At 38.3% G+C, this 19,942-nt stretch overlaps 1 protein-coding gene across 1 annotated transcript; it reads left to right on the forward strand.

The window, feature by feature from the left end:
* The first annotated feature begins 10,304 nt into the window (after positions 1 to 10,304).
* Positions 10,305 to 12,096, forward strand: LOC145576483 (uncharacterized). The gene has a single exon (XM_081634240.1). It carries the CDS (start codon positions 10,335 to 10,337, stop codon positions 11,814 to 11,816), a length of 1,482 nt encoding a protein of 493 aa, XP_081490366.1. The 5' UTR covers positions 10,305 to 10,334; the 3' UTR covers positions 11,817 to 12,096.
* The last annotated feature ends 7,846 nt before the right edge of the window (positions 12,097 to 19,942 follow it).

A 19,942-nucleotide genomic window follows, 5' to 3' on the forward strand; every position in this document is an offset into this window, starting at 1 on the left:
TTATTTAACAAAAGTTGTTGATTAAAATTGAAATTAATAAAAAAAAAATAAATATAAAAGGGTTTTTAGCAGCGGCAACCGCGGCTGGGTGGCGCAGCCACGGCGGCTGCCGCTGCAGGTGGTCCGGAGGGAGGGGTTGGATGGGGCAGCAGGTCGGGTCAGCGAAGTGCAGCAACAACAGCACCGTGCAGCAGTTGCGCGGCGCTGCTGCTACTGCTGTGTGCCGCTGGCAGCAGCGTACACCCTGCGGTGTACGGCCACCGTGGCTGGCTTCGGCTGGCCACACCACGGTGGCTGGCGCACGTTTTTCAAAAAAAAAAAAATTTATTTCAAGATAATTATGAATTATTTTGGGATAAAATCAGTTTTATTTTGGATAAGTTAAAATATTTTGAAAATATGATCTTTTATAAAATTGGTTTTATTTAGATAAAATCTTTTATTTTAGGATAAAATCAAATATTCAAAAGTTGTTATATTTGATATTATCCATATTTAAGTTGTTAAATTGGTAATTATCCTAAATTAAAGTGGTTAATTATGGATAAGATTTGTTAGGATATTCTGAGCATATTCCAAAAGGATAATAATTGATTTAAATAATGTGATTATCTCATAATTATTTATGGATAATAATTGATTTAAAATATGTGATTGGCTAGTAATTAGGATAGAATTTCCCAACTTTGTTAGGATAATCTTTGAGGATAAATATGATTTATCTTTTGAGATTAAAATAAGATTTGATTCTATCTCATACCTAAATTAAAATATATGATATTTTATAATTGGTTATGATTAATATATGATATTATCTAATTACAGTAATTATTTAAAATATGAGATATTTATAGCCATGTTTCCTTCATTATGATCATCAGATGTTGTAGTTTAGGAAAGCATGATGAGTGATTTATTATATGACACTTTATAATATATGATATTGTTTATTGCTATATATAGACTAGTATGGCCCATAGATTCTAAAATACGATCTGCGCATCGTGATGTATTTTGTAATCTAAATACGGTCTGCGTACCGTTGAGTATTTTTGTAATTTATTTTATTTTATTTTATTTAAGTAGTAGATAGAATAGAATAAAATTACAGGTTGCAGTTGATCCAAAAGCCAATGAAGTGGCCCAATGGAGCAAGATGGATGAGATCCATGAAGATCCAAGTGGGAGCATTTTACTTTATTAGTTTTCTTAGGATTAAGGGGCCATACTATGTCATGTTTTATTGCATTAGTAGATTATGCATGTTTAGGTTTATTTATGTTGCTTGATGATGCGCTAGAGTTCACTATACAATCACAACATAATAAATCTAGATCCCAGAAATATTGATGCAGCTTTCCCAATTAAAAACCCGACGAAAACCTTGATCGTTTGTGATGGGTCGGCCTCAGCAGAGCATCATAATATATCTTGGGGAAGTGGGGGTAGGACCGCATATCTACACTTTTAATTGGTTATATTCAACAAGGTTACCTAAAGATCAGTTTAGAACCTTGAAGCTAAGAGTAATAATTAAACATGTGATGGTTAATTATTCAACCAAGAATTACAAAGAGTTGTAATCAGTAAAGAGTTTACTCACCTTGAAAATGTAATGGTTGATGGCAGGGCCTCAGTCCGGTTAATTATTGCACAAATAAAGGATCTTGGAATCATTTTATTCAATAGGGATCATTTAAATATTGAATAAAATGCTTTAAAGTTACCAATTTAATTCACTTATGGTACTTTAAATTTAATAAACATAATTGAATTTTGCGTTTACTTATTAGTAACATGTCGTTCTAATTTTATTATTATATATAATCTCCTCGATTGAAAATAAAGTTGAGAAACGTTCTCAAAAAGGTTTAAAAGATAATCCACAAACCTATATTCCAATTTTGCTAAGATTGTTCTAAAAGGCAAGTTTTAGAAATTCATGTCACATGTCTAAGGTTGGTTTTATTCAAAATGTTTGAGTAAAATAACAACACATCTTCATTTTGATAAATGTTTCAAGGGATATAATGAGATGAGAGGTACAATCCCTCAAAAGACAAGTGTACAAGTCCAATAAAATCTCTTATCTTCAATATGATTGAATATGAGAAAGTGATTGGAAATCTCTATGATCAAAAGTTGATCAAATGATAGTATTCTTCATCTATTTTATATAGAGTTTAATGCTTGATTAAACTCAAATATAAATAATGATAGAATAGACTTAGCAAAATCATGAAAAGTGCTTAAAATAGTTGAGCAAAGTATCATTTTGAACCTAAGAGAAATGTTCTAAGTGGCTCAAATGGAAAGGTTTAGGAATATATGAGGATTGCATTAAGATGTTTTAGGCCAAGAAATGCAAACAAGTTGCTACTTCTCAAACCTAGAACTACTTACATGCTAAAAATTGTTATGAACAACAAATGTTTCTAATTAAATGGATCTATTCCAATTGATTAGATACTACCTCATATAGTTGGAAGGTAAAAAATGGAAATGTTCCAATTTAAGAATTATATCATAGAAATTGATTTAGCATATTGCTACTTCTTGGACATATGATGTCTTGTTTAGATCACTCATTGCACAATTTGGTTGATCTAAAGGAAGAAGTCATAGCTAAAGGAGGAATAAATCTACAACTTTAGAAGCAAATGTTGCTACTTCACAAGTAAAATCTACAAGTTTGGAAGCAAAAGTTGCAACTTTACAAGTAGAAACTAGTATTTCACCACTAATAATTGGCTAGAATTAAATAAATGTTATTCATTCTTGCCATTATCAAAACACCATTCAATGATTAGTAATGACTAAACATCGAAGATTCAAAACGTGGAATAAATGTTATTCTATGCTTCTTTGAGTCATAATGTGTTTTGAATTGCTAAATAGGTTTAAAATTCTATATGATAGACATAATTAAACAATTTCTATATATATAAACTGTCTCTAATATGTCAATTAATTCGAATGAAAATGAAAATTGCATGCGGAAGATCCAAAGGGATGGACTTTCAATATCATTAGATTATGAATCTATTGATATATGTAATTTACATTCTAATTTGAAATTATGACTAAGTCACCATTTAGAGAAATGATGATGTGAACTCGAGGTCGAATACATATCGATGTAAGAAAACCAAAGGTTCAAAGGCTAGAGACGGACAACGAAACTTCATTTGTGATACGATCACTACTTATGCTTAGTTGAAGCATGGAAGTGAAGATTTTGAAAAGTTCAAAATGTTCAGTATGAAGTTCAGTATCAACTTGACAAGATAATGATTATACTACAATATGATTGTAATTGTGGAAATTTTAAGTCGAGACATGATTGGCAACACATTCAAAGTATTGCGATATGATCGTAATAATGAGAATTTAAGCCAAGACCTTGATAAACATCCAAGAGTTGTGAAAACGTTTTACAACAAAATCCGAAAGAAAACCTTGTGAAGTGTTTATGAAGGGAGCTATCAATCTATATGAGATATATTTTGATAACGGATGAAAATACCCTATCTTCCAACCATTATTCAAGGGATATACTTTTAAGATAAGCTCAAAACTAAACAAAACTACATACGTCAAATCAAAAGTAGCAAAGACTTCATATGTGATATGGATGAGAAAAGTTCTTATAAAGTCTTTCTACAAAATAAGGAATAAAAGTTGTATTAAAACGTTTAATGCACGTTCTATTCCTATATAAAGCACGGGGTACTACTACACAACCATACTTAGCACAAAATGTTTGTTGCTCCAGTAGGTGCCCTTATGGAAATTGTTCCAAAAGGTCAAGTGGGAGTAGTGTAAATCTCGAAAGAGTTCGAGAAAAGCAACAAACAAACATGGTTCAAAACCATGGTTGGTTCACCCTATGCTAAATATGCCTCCCTAAAAGGCAAGTGGGAGTATAAGAATCTCGAAAAGTTCGAGAGCCTTGAAAGAGTTCAAGAAAAGTGATTTCGAAAATCTCGAAGAAATTTGAGAAGTTATCGAATAACAGCAACAATATGAGCATGATTCACCTCATGTTACAAATGACAACGCGTGGTCTCATTATGTGTAATGGGATTAATAACCATGTGTCGAAGGTAGTACATTCCAAGTGCACATCCTCTATTGTCGTTTCTCATTGAAAACTAAACAAAGTTGTTGTATGAGTTTCAATTGTTGCATCAAACCCACAATGATGACTAGCATATGTAAAACTTAGCCAAAGAAATATGATTTCATAATGACTAAGAGTTCTAAAATATTTATTTTGGAACATGATGATTATGCAAGTAATAAAGATGATTTGACAAGTTATGACTCCAAGTGGTTTAAAAACCATGAAATCTAATATAGATTCTAAGTCTGTAAGCAAGCGTATGACACTTGAATAATTTGCCTAAATTGGGTGAAACCAATTCTAAGCAAAGCAGACAAGAAAGAAAAATGTTTTCCAACTAAAGCAAAGACTTGTTAAAGGATTCAACTAATTCATAGTATGACTATGATTACGATGAAACCTTTACATGTTGCAAAGAGCTATTAAAGATACTTAGTGATTTCTACCTTATAAGATTTGGTAGATGGGTTTCAAAACACTTTCTTGAAATTGTTCATGAAAGAAGATTTGTATATGATACAATCAAAAGTTTGGAGATCCAATAATCCTAGGGATGCCTAAAAGATCCATAATGGATTGTAGTTAGCATCAGGGAGTTAATGTTCTTAATTTTGCGAGTTAATCAAATCGTTTGATGTTCTTGTAAAATGAAGAAAAGGTCTTGTGTGTACAAGATGTTTAGTGGGAGCTATGAAGTCTTCTTGGTCTAGTACAAAGAACGATTATTTATTGCTTGAATAGTCAAGTAATGGTTAATGCATTTTGTATGAAAATCTTGAAGAAGTAGATGAGTACATTTGGGATTCAAGATCTATATAGATAGGTCTCGAAGGATGTTTGAGTTTTGATTAAGAAACTTATATTGATAAGATTCTTATAAGGTTCAACATTATATTGAAAAGAGTTTCAATCCCATGTGACATGGCACGTTGATTAACGATTCAATACCTTGAGAAAGGTTGATGAAATTTAGATTTTGAGTGATGATACTTATGCAATTTGCAAAGGATGCATCATGCATGCCATGGACTATACTCGTCTATTTGATTCACGTGTTTTAAAGAACAAGTGAAGATAGATTTCAATCGAAATCCAATGTGATGTTGGAATACAAATTAGAAATTCCAAAGTTCCTTGCGAAAGGGCGAAGGAAAATTATTAGTGTATGGAGATGAAAATGATTATAAGATTTAGAAATTGCAAAGTTCATGTTTATGAGAATGTCTCATGAACTCTACTTACAAAACCCCTTCCATGACCAAGGTATGAAAGTCATGCTAAGGTTCTTGGATTGAAGCAAGTTATGTAATTTTAGTTGTGTATGTTTTGAGAAAGTATATTACAAAAGTAAATACATTAGCTTGCAGAATTATGTTTATCAATTGAAACAAAGTTTCAATCTTATTTGATCGTGGTTTCAAGATTAAATAAAATGTCCAAAATAATTATGGATTGATGGGCTCATCAGGTTATCTATCAGATAGAGACCTGGTGTATGAAACCCCACAGGTGAACAAAATCCACATATTATTTAAGTTCCTAGTTCGGAATCATTAAACTGGACATAAATGATTTCTAATAATGGACTAGCATGTTAAGATTGATTGGATAGCGCAGTTTCATGGGCTATAGGAGCGTAGTGATGCTCGGTCAATCACATGGATATGCATGAATGATGCATGATCGAACTATAGACCTACTTTGAAGTTCAAGTATAGAGCTTCCGGATATATTAGTGGATTCCTTTGACATGAGTGGAACACTGATTCTATTCAATGATTGTTTTGACTGTGGTACATTCAAACGTCTTGCCGTAAATGGGGATTATAAAGGATGTTTCCCGGTCACTTCATGAATTGAGTGGGAGCTTTGGTTGCCATAAGATTGGATTGAGTCTACCTATTTAATTAGGAATGTGTCTTGGCCCCTTGAAGAGGGAGAATTCAGAAAATGCATGGTCGTGCTCAAATGGATTACATAGTAACCATTTGTTTTGTAATTCTAACTCAGATTTCAAGAAAGATTTGTAGATTAATGTGATCACGACATAAGATGCAATCATATTATCAAATCGACACACATTGACTTAAGGAATTTGAATATTGCGCACTTGTCTCAGACAAGTGGGAGATTGAAGGAATTATGTCTTCGATAAGTGCAATTACTAGATATATCAAGGATCACTATTATGGAGATAATAAGTTCATTCTATTGGGGCGTCATCCTCTATTGCTAGACTATGAGAGATGATCTTTGGGCTAGTCAAATAGCCCAAAGCCCTTTAGAATGGATCCTATATTGGTCACACAACAAGGGTATTGGGTTAAGCAAGTAAGAGGCCCATTAATGGGCCTCATAAGCAATTAACTAATCATGAATTGGATTGGGCTAGCATAGTTAGATTGGAATTAGGTTTTGGGCTTTTGACATGGGCTCTTATTTAGAGATGAGATCTATAAATAAGATCCATGCCTAGGGCTTGCAAGAAGTAGTCATGATTCACACACTGTGAATTTTGACATCAATGCAACCAATCCCAAAACCCTAATCCTCTCTCCAACTCACGGCCCTCTTCCTCCCCTCACGTCCGTACGGCCGGCCACCCCTTGGTGGCGCGTGTGGTGGTTATCGTGGTGGTTCTTGGTTAGTATGTCTCTCCTCTCCGTTGAAGGTTGATTGAAGTGTTCAGTCACGACTAACTAGCATTAGTGGAGGTCTTAATCTGTGCCCGTGGACCAAGTAGAGGAATCACGCTTGGGTTCTTTATCTCCCTTTGTTCTTGCTCGATCGCACGTGGAATCACGCTTCAAAGGTACGATTATTTGTGCTTTATGTGTTATGCATTAGATCCTTGGATTAGGTACTATATGAATATGATTCATGTTTATTTCCGCTGCGTAGTACCTATAAACTCCTACAGGTTGGCGAACTTAGAATGGGTCAGAAGGACGGTTGGCGAACTTAGAAAGGACTCAGAAAGGGTAGGTAATAATCAGTTTTGACCATTGCTTGGACAAGATTCCGCTAATCAAGTGATTTATTTCATGGAATTGCTTTTCTTCATTGATTCTGCAGACTTGGTTTATTTCATAAGATCTTTTATTGATTTAGTTAACTCAGCTCCTTTATTGGTCCAATCAAATCCTTGATCGAGAGCTGTGATTCTATTAAACTTTTTTTGATAACTTTGACAAAAAATGCATCTTTCCTTTCTTAGCTACTAAGAATCTATTTCCAACAATAATTGAACATTAAAATTTGTTCATCATTTTATGAACAAATTTTTTCTACGGATATTCTCTTTGGTAACACTATAGTTTTTAAATTTCTTAGAGGTGAATTGCGAAAAATCTTATTATCTTTGGTAAACCTGAATTATTGATTGCCAAAGAGAATAACTATTTTAATATAAATTCACTAACCATGGTTAATTTCTTTTATGTTTAATAACTAAATTATTTTTAAAAAAAAACAAACCTTTCCTCCACTGAGACACCCGCTCAAACCACCCAAAACTCCAAACGCCCAAACCACCACCGATGACCACCCTCCTCTAACCGAACATTCTCCTCCCATAGCCGGTGACCCCCTCCTTACCGGCAAAAATGCCTTTTCAAACCCTAAAACCGAACAAAAGAAACCCTAAAATTGAGCAAAAGTAACCCTCAAATCAAACCCAGCGAAATCAAGCCCTAAAACCGAGCAAAATCAAACCCTAAAGCTTTGAAATTTTGAGGAATTAATCTGATTTCATTTAGGGAGGAGAGATTGAGAATTTGAGGGATTTTCGAGGGGGATTTCGGGGCTTAGGGAGTTGGTTTTGTGGAAGGATGGAGGTTTAGGGGAAACGAGAGGAGCGCCGAGGGGTGGGGGAGGCCGGTGCACCAGCGAAGAAGGTGAGGCTGGGCGCCGGTGTGGGTAGGAGTGGGGGAGGACGTGGCTGGCTGTTGGGGAGAGGGGTTATTTTTTTTTAATAAAAATATTTCTAAAATAAATGTAAAAAAAAAAAAAAAAAAAAAAAAAAAAAAAAAAAAAAAAAAAAAACCTAACTATAGTTAAATATTTAGTTAAAATTTATCATTAATGTTATAATTGACTTAGCATACAAAATTTACATTGCTTGATGGCACATAAACAACATTATGGAGTTTAAATGGGATTCATATTAAATAGTGATATTTGAGCAGATGTTATCAAGAGGTATAAAGAACTTAAAAATCTTAAAATCAAGGAATATCGATGATAGGAGGAAAAAATAAAATAAAATAAAAAAATAAAAAAAAACCTTGGTTTTTATTATGGAGAGAATTTAAGAGGAAAAAATATAACTAATTGGTTATTGCTTTAGTATTAGGTATATAGATTAATAGATATACATATTAGATGGTCGTAGAACATTGAAAACTTACATTATTAAGTTTTTAGCGACAACGAACATTTCACATATTGTTACTCCGTATATATGAGCAAAGCTCACAAAAAAATTCATTTGAAAAAAATCACGCTAGGTATTATTGAAACATGCAAATAAATTAAAAGTTTTAAACTAACAATTACTAACGATATGCAGGGATGCAAATCAATTAAATATTACTCATTTAATAATAATTTTGAAATAACACTGTTAAATTTTTGAGGGTTTTAAAAAATAATTGTCATAAAAGATTTTGGTGGCTTGAAGTATAAATCAGGCTTAACTCACCTTAGATTTTTTGTTCCCTTTAGGTTTTCTCTTTGGAGGGTTTTTTTGGTTCCCTCTAGGGTTTTTCCCTTGGGAGGGTTTTCCTAGCCTCCATTGTTAGGTTTTTTCAATTTCTTTGAAGGTTTTCCTTCTGTCTTCTCCCTTTTCTCTCCATCTCTACCATCTCTTTTCCTCTTGGTCTTAGTTGTGAATCTTTGTAAGGGCTTCCATTGGTATTTTTACCTGTGGTAAGCCCCAAAAACTTTTCAATTGCTTTCAATAAGTAGATCTCATCCTTGTGATAAAGATTTTTCTCTTGAGTTTATTTTCTTTTTGTGTTTGTTTGGTGAAAATTGAAGATCTAGGGTTTCATAATCCTTACAAGAATCCGGAGGACCACATGAGTATTTTCACTCAAACGACTACGCATTAGTGGATTTCAAACCGAATCAGTGCAAACTCACAGATTGTATTGCTTCAGATGGAGGTGTTTATAAAGGCGATTGTTAATCAAATCTATGATGTACTCCATCCGTTTCAATTTGTTAGTCCCATATGCTATTTTGGGCATTTCAAAAAGATTTACCCATATTGAATGTATTCCATTTTTAACTTAGTTTTTATTTCCTATTTTATACATATTAAATTCTGATTGGTTAAGTTAATTGATTGTGAATTTATGACATGACTCTAAGTAAAGAAATTAATCCCTTGAATTATGCAATTATGGTTGACGGTTTCCTAAAAAAAATCAAAACAATTTAAATAAGGCAAAATTATTTATGAATTGTTTTTTACTTTTATGTTAGATTCTAAATATTCTTCGTTTCTTATTTTATGTGATTGATTCCATATGGGATTATCATATTGAAACGGATGGAGTATTTAGTTTTAAGGTGTGTACTTATGTTGGAATTCTTGATTTTTTAGGAATTATATGGAACTAATGGAAGTGTCGTTTGGCTATTTTATTAATGAAATCCCTTTTCTTCTTGTAAAAATAAATAAATAAATAAATAAAAAATGGTGGATTTCTTATACTTCTACAAAGCCACCACATAGGCACATAAACCAAATAATACATATTAAAACTACAAGGTTTACCACCCAAATCAAAAGTGTAAATACGCACCAATACAACTTCATTCTCTGCAAGAGATAGCCCCTCCGCGTACATTGCGCGCGTAGCCCACCCTACTAAAATAAAAAGACATAGTAATCCTATCCTAATCAAATTGGTTAATTAAAGTTGTTGAACTGGAAACGAAATTTATGACCGTTATTTTTTTTCTAAGTTCACAAAGCACATCAACATAAAATTACATACGAAAACAACGTCACAAACATCGAGCATAATAAAACAACAAAATACATTTCAAATTATTTTAAAAAGACTTATTCAATTGCCTTCCAACGGTTACCCTTTCTCTCTCCTAAACTTGCCAAATTTACAGTCTTTCTCTCTCTAAGCCATTTTCGTCACTTTTTACAGAAAATTTCAGCAGCTAAATCTCGAAGGCAGAAAAAATGAAGGGGATGAAAGGAAAATTGATGAAGAAACTCAAAACAGTTAAGCAAATTGGGTACTTAAACCCAGATCGAATACTTCAGGTTAGTGCTTTTGATGGGTTTGTTGATAATTTCCATTTAAAATCTACTTTTGTAGACAATTTTCCTTTCAAATCTCATAATAAATCACACTTTTCCCCTAAATCAAACTCAAAATCACAACCCAAATCGAAAAAACCCGAGATTATTGATGTTGAGACTCTCATGAGAGATATTAAAGAAGAAGAAGGTAAAGTTGAAGAAATTGGTACTAAGAATGATTTTGATGAGAAAGAAAACGTTCGTCCTTCGATATCGAAAGACCCAGTTTGTGAATTGGGGGTATTGAGTTCTTGTTACAAAGAACCGAAGAAACAGAGTGATTATGATACTTCAAATTGTGAAGAATTGAAGAAACAGAGTGATTCTGAAATGGAGATATTAAGTTCAAATTGTGAAGTTTTGAAGAAACAGAGAAGTAATTCTGAAATGGAGATTTTAAGTTCTACTTGCGAAGAATTAAAGAAACAGAGTGATTCTGAAATGGAGATACAGAGTTCAAATTGTGAAGAATTGAAGAAACAGAGTGATTCTAAAATGGAGATACAGAGTTCAAATTGTGAAGAATTAAAGAAACAGAGTGATTCTGAAATGGAGATACAGAGTTCAATTTGTGAAGAATTGAAGAAACAGAGTGATTCTGAAATGGAGATATTGAGTTTTTGTAGCAAAGAATTGAAGAGAGATAATGATTCAGAATTCGAGGATTCGTGTTTTAGGCGGCCTGATATGGATTCGGGCACCTTATTTGATCCTAAACTTCTTGCCGCTTTCGAAGAAGCAGTGAAAGAGCATATCAGAAGCAAAGAATCAGCTCAATTGGAAAATACTAGCAAAAATCATAAGTACCCATTTTTCCAACCTGAAAATCAAGCTGACCCATTAATCGAATTCGACGAAGAAACCAACCCATTGGAAGAATTCGAAGAAAAATGTCCTCCAGGAGGTGAAGATTCAGTAATTTTCTACACAACAAGCTTGAGAGGGATAAGAAAAACATTTGAGGATTGTCAATGCATTCGATTTCTCCTCGAAAGCTTCGGGTTGATCTATTATGAGAGAGATGTGTCGATTCATTCGGAGTTTCGAGACGAATTGTGGAAGATAATGGGGGTGAAATGTTTACCTCCAAGGTTGTTTATTAGAGGAAGGTATATTGGAGGAGCAGAGCAAGTTTTGACATTGAATGAACAGGGGAAATTGAGGCCTTTGTTTAGAGATATACCAATTAATTTTAGTGAAGGGCCTTGTAATGTTTGTTGTGGGTTGAGATTTATCTTGTGTTACAATTGCAATGGAAGTAGGAAGATTTTTGAGCATAATGACCAAGAAGAAGGTGGATTATGGAGTAAATGCTTGCAATGTAATGAGAATGGTTTGGTTGTTTGCCCACTTTGTTGATGTTTTTTTTTTTTTTTTTTTTTTTTTTTTTTTTTTTTTTTTTTTTTTTTTTTTTTGGTTCTTTGGTCTATGTTTATTCCAATTATGATTGATTCAATTATTTGTCATATATAATATTTATCATTAATTATATGTGTACATGTAGCCCCCGTTCTCTTCACCTTATCTTTGCTGTTTGATGAACTGAAATTATTTTTATTGAAACAAAATTATATTTGCTGAACTTAAATTATTTTTACTGAACTTAAATTATTTTTGCTATACTGAAATTATTTTTACTGATTTTCTATTATAATTCTTCTTTAAGAAAACTGAATTTTACTGAACTGAAATTAATTTTACTGAATTGAACTTATTTTTACTGAAGTGAAATTATTTTTACTTAATATTTTTTTTAAAGGTGAAGAGAACAGGGCTGTACATGAGATTTTACTGTGAAATGCTAGTTGATGTTGGAAGTAAGATGTATGAGTTTTTCTAGATACCATTTTTTTTTGTACATATTGTTTCAGGGTTTTTTGTGATCTCCTCGGATACTGGTCACGCTCTACTGACAATGAGACTCGGACACCTGCAAAACAACGAATATTCCGGTGATCGGAATATTCGCCTCCGACGATCAAGTTAGTGATCGGAAATCGGAAAAGCTAGAGAGAGAAAGTAGAGAGAAGTTGGAGCTTTTTAATGCTCTATATTTATGTTATGTCGTAATCCCCCCTCCCATCATAAATGATTGGGGTATTTATAGGTGTGGGAACATGTGCCCCTCTAGGGTTTGTACCCTAGAATGTCGTGACGTGATTGGCTGCGCAATCAGGGGTCGCCACGTGTCATGGGGGGCGCCATTTTACGGCTTTCAAGGGTTTCTCGGGATTTGGGCCTGATGTAATCAGAGCCTTTTTCTCTTTCTGATGTTGTATTGTGTATTTAAAGATAGCTGACATGTGTCACCCTGTCAGGTGGACACGTGTCACACTCTCATAGGGCCACGTGTTGCCTTCTTATTGGGCCACGTGTCACTATGATATTGGGCCACGTACCTGGGGTATTTTTACCCTAAACATTTGCCCCTCAGAGGGGGTGGCTCGTACACTTACTGGCCGCCTCCTCTGATATTACATTCTGGACGTCCTGGTACTCTGGGTTGGGTTTACCTCCCATCTGCCCTGGACGTCCATATACTTTGGACTCAAGGCTCTCTTTGCTACCTGGACGTCCGCATATTTCGTTCTGGACGTCCTCATAGTCTGGAGTGAGCTTGTCTTCTTGCTCATTTGGACGTCCATACTTTGTACTAGACGTTCTCGTACTCTGAGAGAGGCTTAACCCCTGGTTCATTTGGACGTCCACATACTTTGGACTGGACGTCCTCATACTCTGGGAGGAGCTTCTCTCCTGGTTCATGGACGTCCACATACTTTGGACTGGACGTATTCATACTCTGGGAGGAGCTTATCTCCTAACTACCCAGGGCGTCCACAGCATTTAAAATGAACATCCTTGCTTTTAGTCTGGACGCTCTCGTACTCTGGGAGGAGCTTATCTCCTAGCCACCCAGAGCGGCCTCAGCAGTGGGACTAGACGTCCTCCTATTTTGGTCTGGATGTTCTGATACTCTGGGAGGAGCTTATCTCCTAACTACCCAGAGCGTCCACATATTTTTGAAATGGATTGGGCTTCCTTGATTTCAGGCGTACTCTATGGTTCTTTCATCATGCTGCGTACGTCTGAACTTTCCCCTTTGGACTAAACGTCTGGGAACTGGGCGGACGCATTTTCCTCTTAGATATTTTTAAGTTCTGGAGACTAAGTGTTGAAGGTGTAAATCTCTTGAATTTGTGACTTAACTCACTTCAACTCACTTTGACGTGCCGTCAATTGTCCGTCTGATTTTTTCACAAGTTAACAGAACCCTAACGTCATTCTGTCTCTTTCTTCGAGTAATTTCTTCAAAAAATTACCGTTTGAATGTTTAGGCGGGAAAGGTGGTTTTACCATTTTGCCCCCATGAGTTCATTCTATAAATATGGGAAGTGAATCCTCATTTTCACACTTTACCCAATTGTGAATTCTAGAGAGAAGTCAGAGCAGTCTAGTGAAAGAAAGTGATTTTCCTTCTAATCTTCAAGAGCGCCGTCGTGAGTTTGAGTTGTCCGGGCATTTTTTGAGTTTTCCGGTCAATCTTCAACAACACCAAGAACACTTTCGAAGTTTTCAGAACGTACAAAGGTAGGTCGTCTACACTTCTTTCTTTTCTTGTATTTTTTCTTTTATTTCAATTCTGGATCCATACTCGGCTTCGTCCGACTCTCCTCATGAGGCCGGCCATTCGCCTGGGACTGAGGAGTCTAGAGTGGACGGAGAAGAGTTGTCTCCTCCTTGGAGTGAGTCTATGTCTGGTGCGTACATACTCACCCCCACTTATTCTTCTCTATCCCCTCAGGCAATGGCAAGAACAATGCGTACGCGCGATCTTCATGCGGCCAGGAATCCAGACGGCAGTCTGGTTCACCCTAGGGTCCCTTATGACCCTAACAACCCAAGTACCATGGAGGTGGAGACTACCTCCACCACCCAAACAACGACCGCCTCCACTGGCTCTCATCACTTGGCCGTGGAGTTCACTTCTTCCTTCTAGGAACGCCTACAAGCTGAAGGCGCCTCGTCCACTCCTGCTCCGGAACTTAGGTTCCCTCAATTTGCCAGTTCAGTCATGGATGGGGCCGAACTGGTAGCCTGCAAAGACCATCCTACCGATCTTGGGGCGGACGCTGCTGGTTCGTCCGTCCTCTCTTCCTCTCAACCTCTACTTCAACTGGGCGGGGCGGACAGACCCATGACGGGAATCTCAATTAGGGAACCATCCGACCTGCCTATTCGCAACGCCCCTCCTTCGGGAAATCAGGCGGACGCTGCCAAAGACAAAGGCAAGCGTCCATTAGTTGAGGAGGGCGTTCCTTCTTCCATGGGCGTACATAGCTCAAGAGGCCGAAGCTCGGCCGAGGCAGCAGACTTGGACAGGGTGCTGTCTTCAGAGTTTGGGAGTGCCCCTTCTCACCAAGTGGAAGAAGAAGAGGTTGAGAAAGAGGCCGTGGGTGAGACGGCCGAAGGTGAGGCGGCGGCCGAAGAAAACGTCGCCAACATTGACAACTTCAGGGACCCGTACGCCTGTACGGTTGGAGAGACGGCCCTGAAGTTCTTGAAGGTGGACTTTGAGGAGTACAAGGAGTCCCTCCATTTGGGGGAGGGATTCGAAATACAAGTCCCCAGGAAAGCCATTGCTGTGGCTACCTGGGATGAGGAGAAGCCGCGCAAACGGGCGTTTTGCGTTTACAGGGCCGCTTTGGATGTAGGCCTTCGCTTCCCTCTTCATCCATTCGTCCGGACAGTTCTGGACGAATATGACATTGGCCTTTTCCAACTGACGCCAAACAGTTGGTTAAATATTTTTGGGTATTTGGTGACATGCATCTGCAAGGGTTTCACGCCAGACTTTGCGGTCTTCTGTGAGATGCACTCACTTACTCGGCTGGAGAAGGATACGGATGGTTGGCTCGTCTTGAGCGCGACCAGGGATTACATGGTTGTGGTCGACCGTGTCAGCAAATGGAGGGACTGGAAGCACCGATTCTACCGCATCAAAACTTAAGATGCGGAGTTCAACCTCCGCATGAACAAGTGCCGTCCGGATCCCATTCAGCTCGGACGCGGGGACCATAAACCTAACAAGCTGCCCATCCATCCAAGCCACGAGCACCAATTTGAATATTTCATGGTCAACCGAGTCAAGCGGGGTAACAAAACCGAACGTGTCCCTCGCCATTGGGTTCCTCTTGCCAATTGGCTTAGGGACACTACCTTCATGTCTGCGTACGGCCTGTACCAGAACATGCCCCAAGGTGGACACTTAGATATATAAACTTTTTGTACACACGTAGAGTTTTTTAGAAAAATATTCTAACACTTTGCTTTTTTTCTCTCTGCAGCGGAGGCGTACGCTATGCTTGACCCGGCTCAGAAGGGAGAGGTGGAGATGTCCGAGGTGGACCTTGCTCGATACAAGGCTCGTTTCAAGATGTACGAGCAACTCAAGGAGGTAAACACTTAGTTTATTATTATTATTTTTTTTTAGTTTTTCTTTCCTCATTGTCCGTTCTGCTATATTGGGAGGAACCTGCTTCCCGAGTTTGCACGGACGCATTTCGTCCGTTCATACATGTTGGAAGGGAGCTCCTTCCCCAATTCACACGGACGCTGACATGCTTTCTGCCTTGGGTAATTTTTCTAACTTTGCTTGTGTTTTTACAGTCTTCTTCTACTCCAAGGGCAAGGAGGAAGCAACCGGCTTCGTCCACTCCTGATGCGAACGCATCTAAAAGGAGGAAGACGGTTGCAACCAGAACGCCTACAACCGCGGCCAAGGCAAAGTCGCAGACTGCTACAACGCAGTCTCAAGGAGAACAGCCCCGGCTGACACAAAGCGGGGTCTCCAAGCCCGTGGAACCTATTGCCGATCAGGTCCACGATTCGTCCGTCCCACTGGACGATGGGGGTAAGTCATCCCCGGAAAAAATGACCGGCTCCTTCTCGACTCTGCCTGTCGAGTTAGTTAAAAAATCTGATTGGCTAAACGCCAATCAGTTGGCCAGTGACACTGCTGGTCGTTTAGACAACGAGGGGGACGCCTCTTTGCCACTGGTTAGCCTTTCTTCCTTGTTAGCCTTTCTTCCTTGTTCTTGTACCATTTGATTTACTTGTAAATTTTAGCTAACTCTTCTTATTCGGTCGTCCGCAGACATCTCAGAGGAGTTGCAAATGAGGCTGCCCGGCCAGTCACTGACTGGCGCGGACAGGAAGGCCATGCGCGAGGCCATGGTTCGCGCGGTTCCCCAAGCGTAGCGTGATAAGCTGCGGGGAATCAATGAGGGCTTTCTCGGCCCTATGCTCAATTGTACTGCTGAGGTACGTCTCCTTTTCTCTATACTTTTTCTTTCTAACACTTTGCAAATTTTTCTATATTTGACTAAGTTTCCTTCTTTTGTCTGCAGCTCTTCCTCCGCCTGAACACCTTCCTTGAATGGAAGGATAAAGAGAACGAGCGGCTGAAGCAGGCTTGGCTCGAGATCAGGAAGGCCGAGGACGCTGTGACGGGGACGGCCGCCGTCCAAAGGGTGCATTTTGAGTCCCAAATAACCGCGCTGGCCGACAAGGCGGCGCGGCAAACTGAAGACCTGGTCAAACTGGGCAAGGCACTCGAGGAGGAGTCCTTGGCCAGGGAGGCCATGCAGGTTGAGAGGGATGAGGCCGTCCTGGAGAAAGAGAAATGGAGGCTGGGCTTCGAGGCGTCTGAGGCCTTGAAGAGTGAGCTGAAGTTGGCCCAAGCCAACCTTAAGACTGCTTTGGACGAAGCGGACGCGCTGAGGGCCGAGGTTGAGGCCTTGAAGAAGTCCGTTTCGGACTATGCTGAGCAGCTAAAAGCTCCTCGGCCGCCCAGCGCGGAGGAAATCGTCCGCATTGAGCAGAATGCCGAAGACAGGCTTAGGGCATACTTCTTCGATGCCTTCGAGCTGATGGTGGATGATGGTGAGGCCGCATACTATGAAGAACGCTTTAAGAAGCGGCTGAACTATGTCTGCCTCAGGGAAGAGGCGAAGAAGGCCGGCCAGCCTCCTCCAGAGCTGGTAGTTACTTCTCCCGAGTCCGGAGAGGACGAGGGGGAGGGAGATGATGAGGAGGAGGGGGCGGACGGTGATGCCGCTCCGGCCGAAGACGCCAAAGTTGCGGAGGATCCTGCCAAGGATGATACGGCTAAGTAGAGCTCAGGTCCTCCAGCAACCGTCTGCTCAGCTACCCAGCTTTTTCTTCTTTTTCAGCTTTACTTTACTTAGCTTATTCTGTACTCTTTTTTATTTTGAGGCCGCCTATTTGAGCGGTTTTGTAAACATTTCGGCCGCCTTTTGCGCGGTCAGTTTAATGGAAATTTTATCCGCCCGTTGAGCGGTTCTTTTAATTCTGTTTCATACTTAGCAATTTTTTGCAATGTTGTGCTTTTTGAATGTTTTTCGTACGTCTCAATATTATGCTTTTTCGTACGCTCCTAGGGGTATGCCCCTTTATTCGGTGTTCGCCTAGTCCATACTCTAAGATGTTTGATTAACTTGGTAGTTTTTATGCCTTAAAGGGTATGACAACTAGCAAGTTAATCAAATCATAGTAATGATTGCCCTTGGACTAGGTGAAGCACCGAATCAATTTAATTGGCCGTTCAGCTATCTTTGTACGAGTAGTCCGTTGAATCTATCGCTCGGACGTACCCTAGAAATCCCAAGTATTATCTCAACTTAGAGATTCCTGACTCGGCCGGGCTAAACGCCTAGGTATACCCTTGCCCTATTTGTAAAGGACACTTGCTTTTTAAACAAGTTCAGAATACCTTGCCTCAACCGTCCGCCTTGAATTGGTGCGGACGCATTGTTCTATGAATTGAATCAGTTTTTTTTTTTTTTTTTTTTTTTTTTTTTTTTTTTTTTGTGGCCGAATTGCTATATTGGGAGCAATCTTGCTCCCTTTTTACTTCGGCCACTCAGTAAGACCGATAAGCCGTGTTGCTATATCGGAAGCAACTTAGTAAATCATTTCATTCGGCCTTTAATCACAAATCATAATATGCAAATAAATATAAGTAAAACAGCAAATAGTTCAACAATGCCTGACTTTTCATTAATTTTGTCAAAAGTACATTGTTGTGGTCGTATGGCTTTAATTGCAAGGCTCGGTCAGTAGACCTAGCTGTATACACAGCTTTTTGGCTAAGTACTTAGAGAAATAAAAACTTAAACATGATATTTCTTCAGATTGTCAGTGTTCCATGTCCGTGGGATCTGACGGCCATCAATTGCCTCAAGGCGATATGTGCCGTCTCGGACTTCTTCCCTGATTCGGTACGACCCCTCCCAGTTAGGGGTCAACTTGCCGTCCTCATTGGCACGGCCAACAGCTTCCATTTTTCTCAACACTAGATCCCCCATTTTGAGCGGCTGTAGACACCCATTTGTGTCTCCCCAAAACCAAACCCAGTGATGAATGCCTTGTACGTCGAAACATAATCGAATTAGGTGAAAGTGATTCGAAAGTCAGGTGTCGCGGTTTAGTTTTAATTAATTTCTTTTCTCTCTGTTTTTGAAAATGGCTCTATTTATTTGAAAACGTCCAATTCAGTTTATTTTGGTCCATGATAAGGGTCCAATAATAGTGTAATTGGATGGGGCTTGAAAAGACCTTTCCAACGATATATTATAAGCCCGATTCCGATGAATATTGAGGAAGTTATGGCCAAAATACTAAACTGGGCCCGGAGTTCTATTTTAATGCGGCCCAATGATCTAGAGGAGGGCCCAATGATAATTACTATTCCTAAAGCTATTAGGATTAATTATGGTTTTCTAGAAGTTTCTAGAAATTTCTTCTTAGTTCTAATATTGATAGGATTAATAATTAATTATCTTTAAAGGTTTTTTATTTGGAATAAAATATTATTTTATTATCCTAAAAATGTATTTCATCTTTTGTACGGATTCCGTAGATCAAGTTGATTAAAGATCGGATTCTGTAAAAAGATAAAAACGCGCTTATACAGGCTGTCGCCAGACGACAAGTCTGTCGCCACGCGACAGACTCTGTCGCCGCGCGACAAACCCTGTCGCCTCGCGACAGACACTGTCGCGTCGCGACAGAGTCCAGTCCTGGCGACAGCGTGGAGTTTTATTCCTTATCAAATTCTATGTTTTTCCGGACTATTTTTCTTATAAATAGCGTCCGGATTCCTGTTTTCAGAAATCATTCACAATCATCAACTCTTTCTCAATTCTCTCTATTCTCTCTCAAGAATTACTTAATTCTTTTCTTTCCTTCTTTTTCAAAACTACCTTTTTTTACAAACACAATATTCCGCATTCACTAGACTTAGAGTCATCTAGCCAAGTTCGAAGTTGCCTTCGCCCTAGATGCGCAAGGTTGATAATTTCTGAGGGTTTGGTCCAAATCTAGTCTAAACTTTATTCAATTTAATTTCAATTTAATTCTTTAATTGCTCTTTATTTGTTTTCATTGAAGTTTACTAACTCGTG

The sequence above is a fragment of the Chenopodium album genome, chromosome 13, assembly GCF_948465745.1.
Source record: "Chenopodium album chromosome 13, dcCheAlbu1.1, whole genome shotgun sequence".
Taxonomy (NCBI): Eukaryota; Viridiplantae; Streptophyta; class Magnoliopsida; order Caryophyllales; family Amaranthaceae; genus Chenopodium; species Chenopodium album.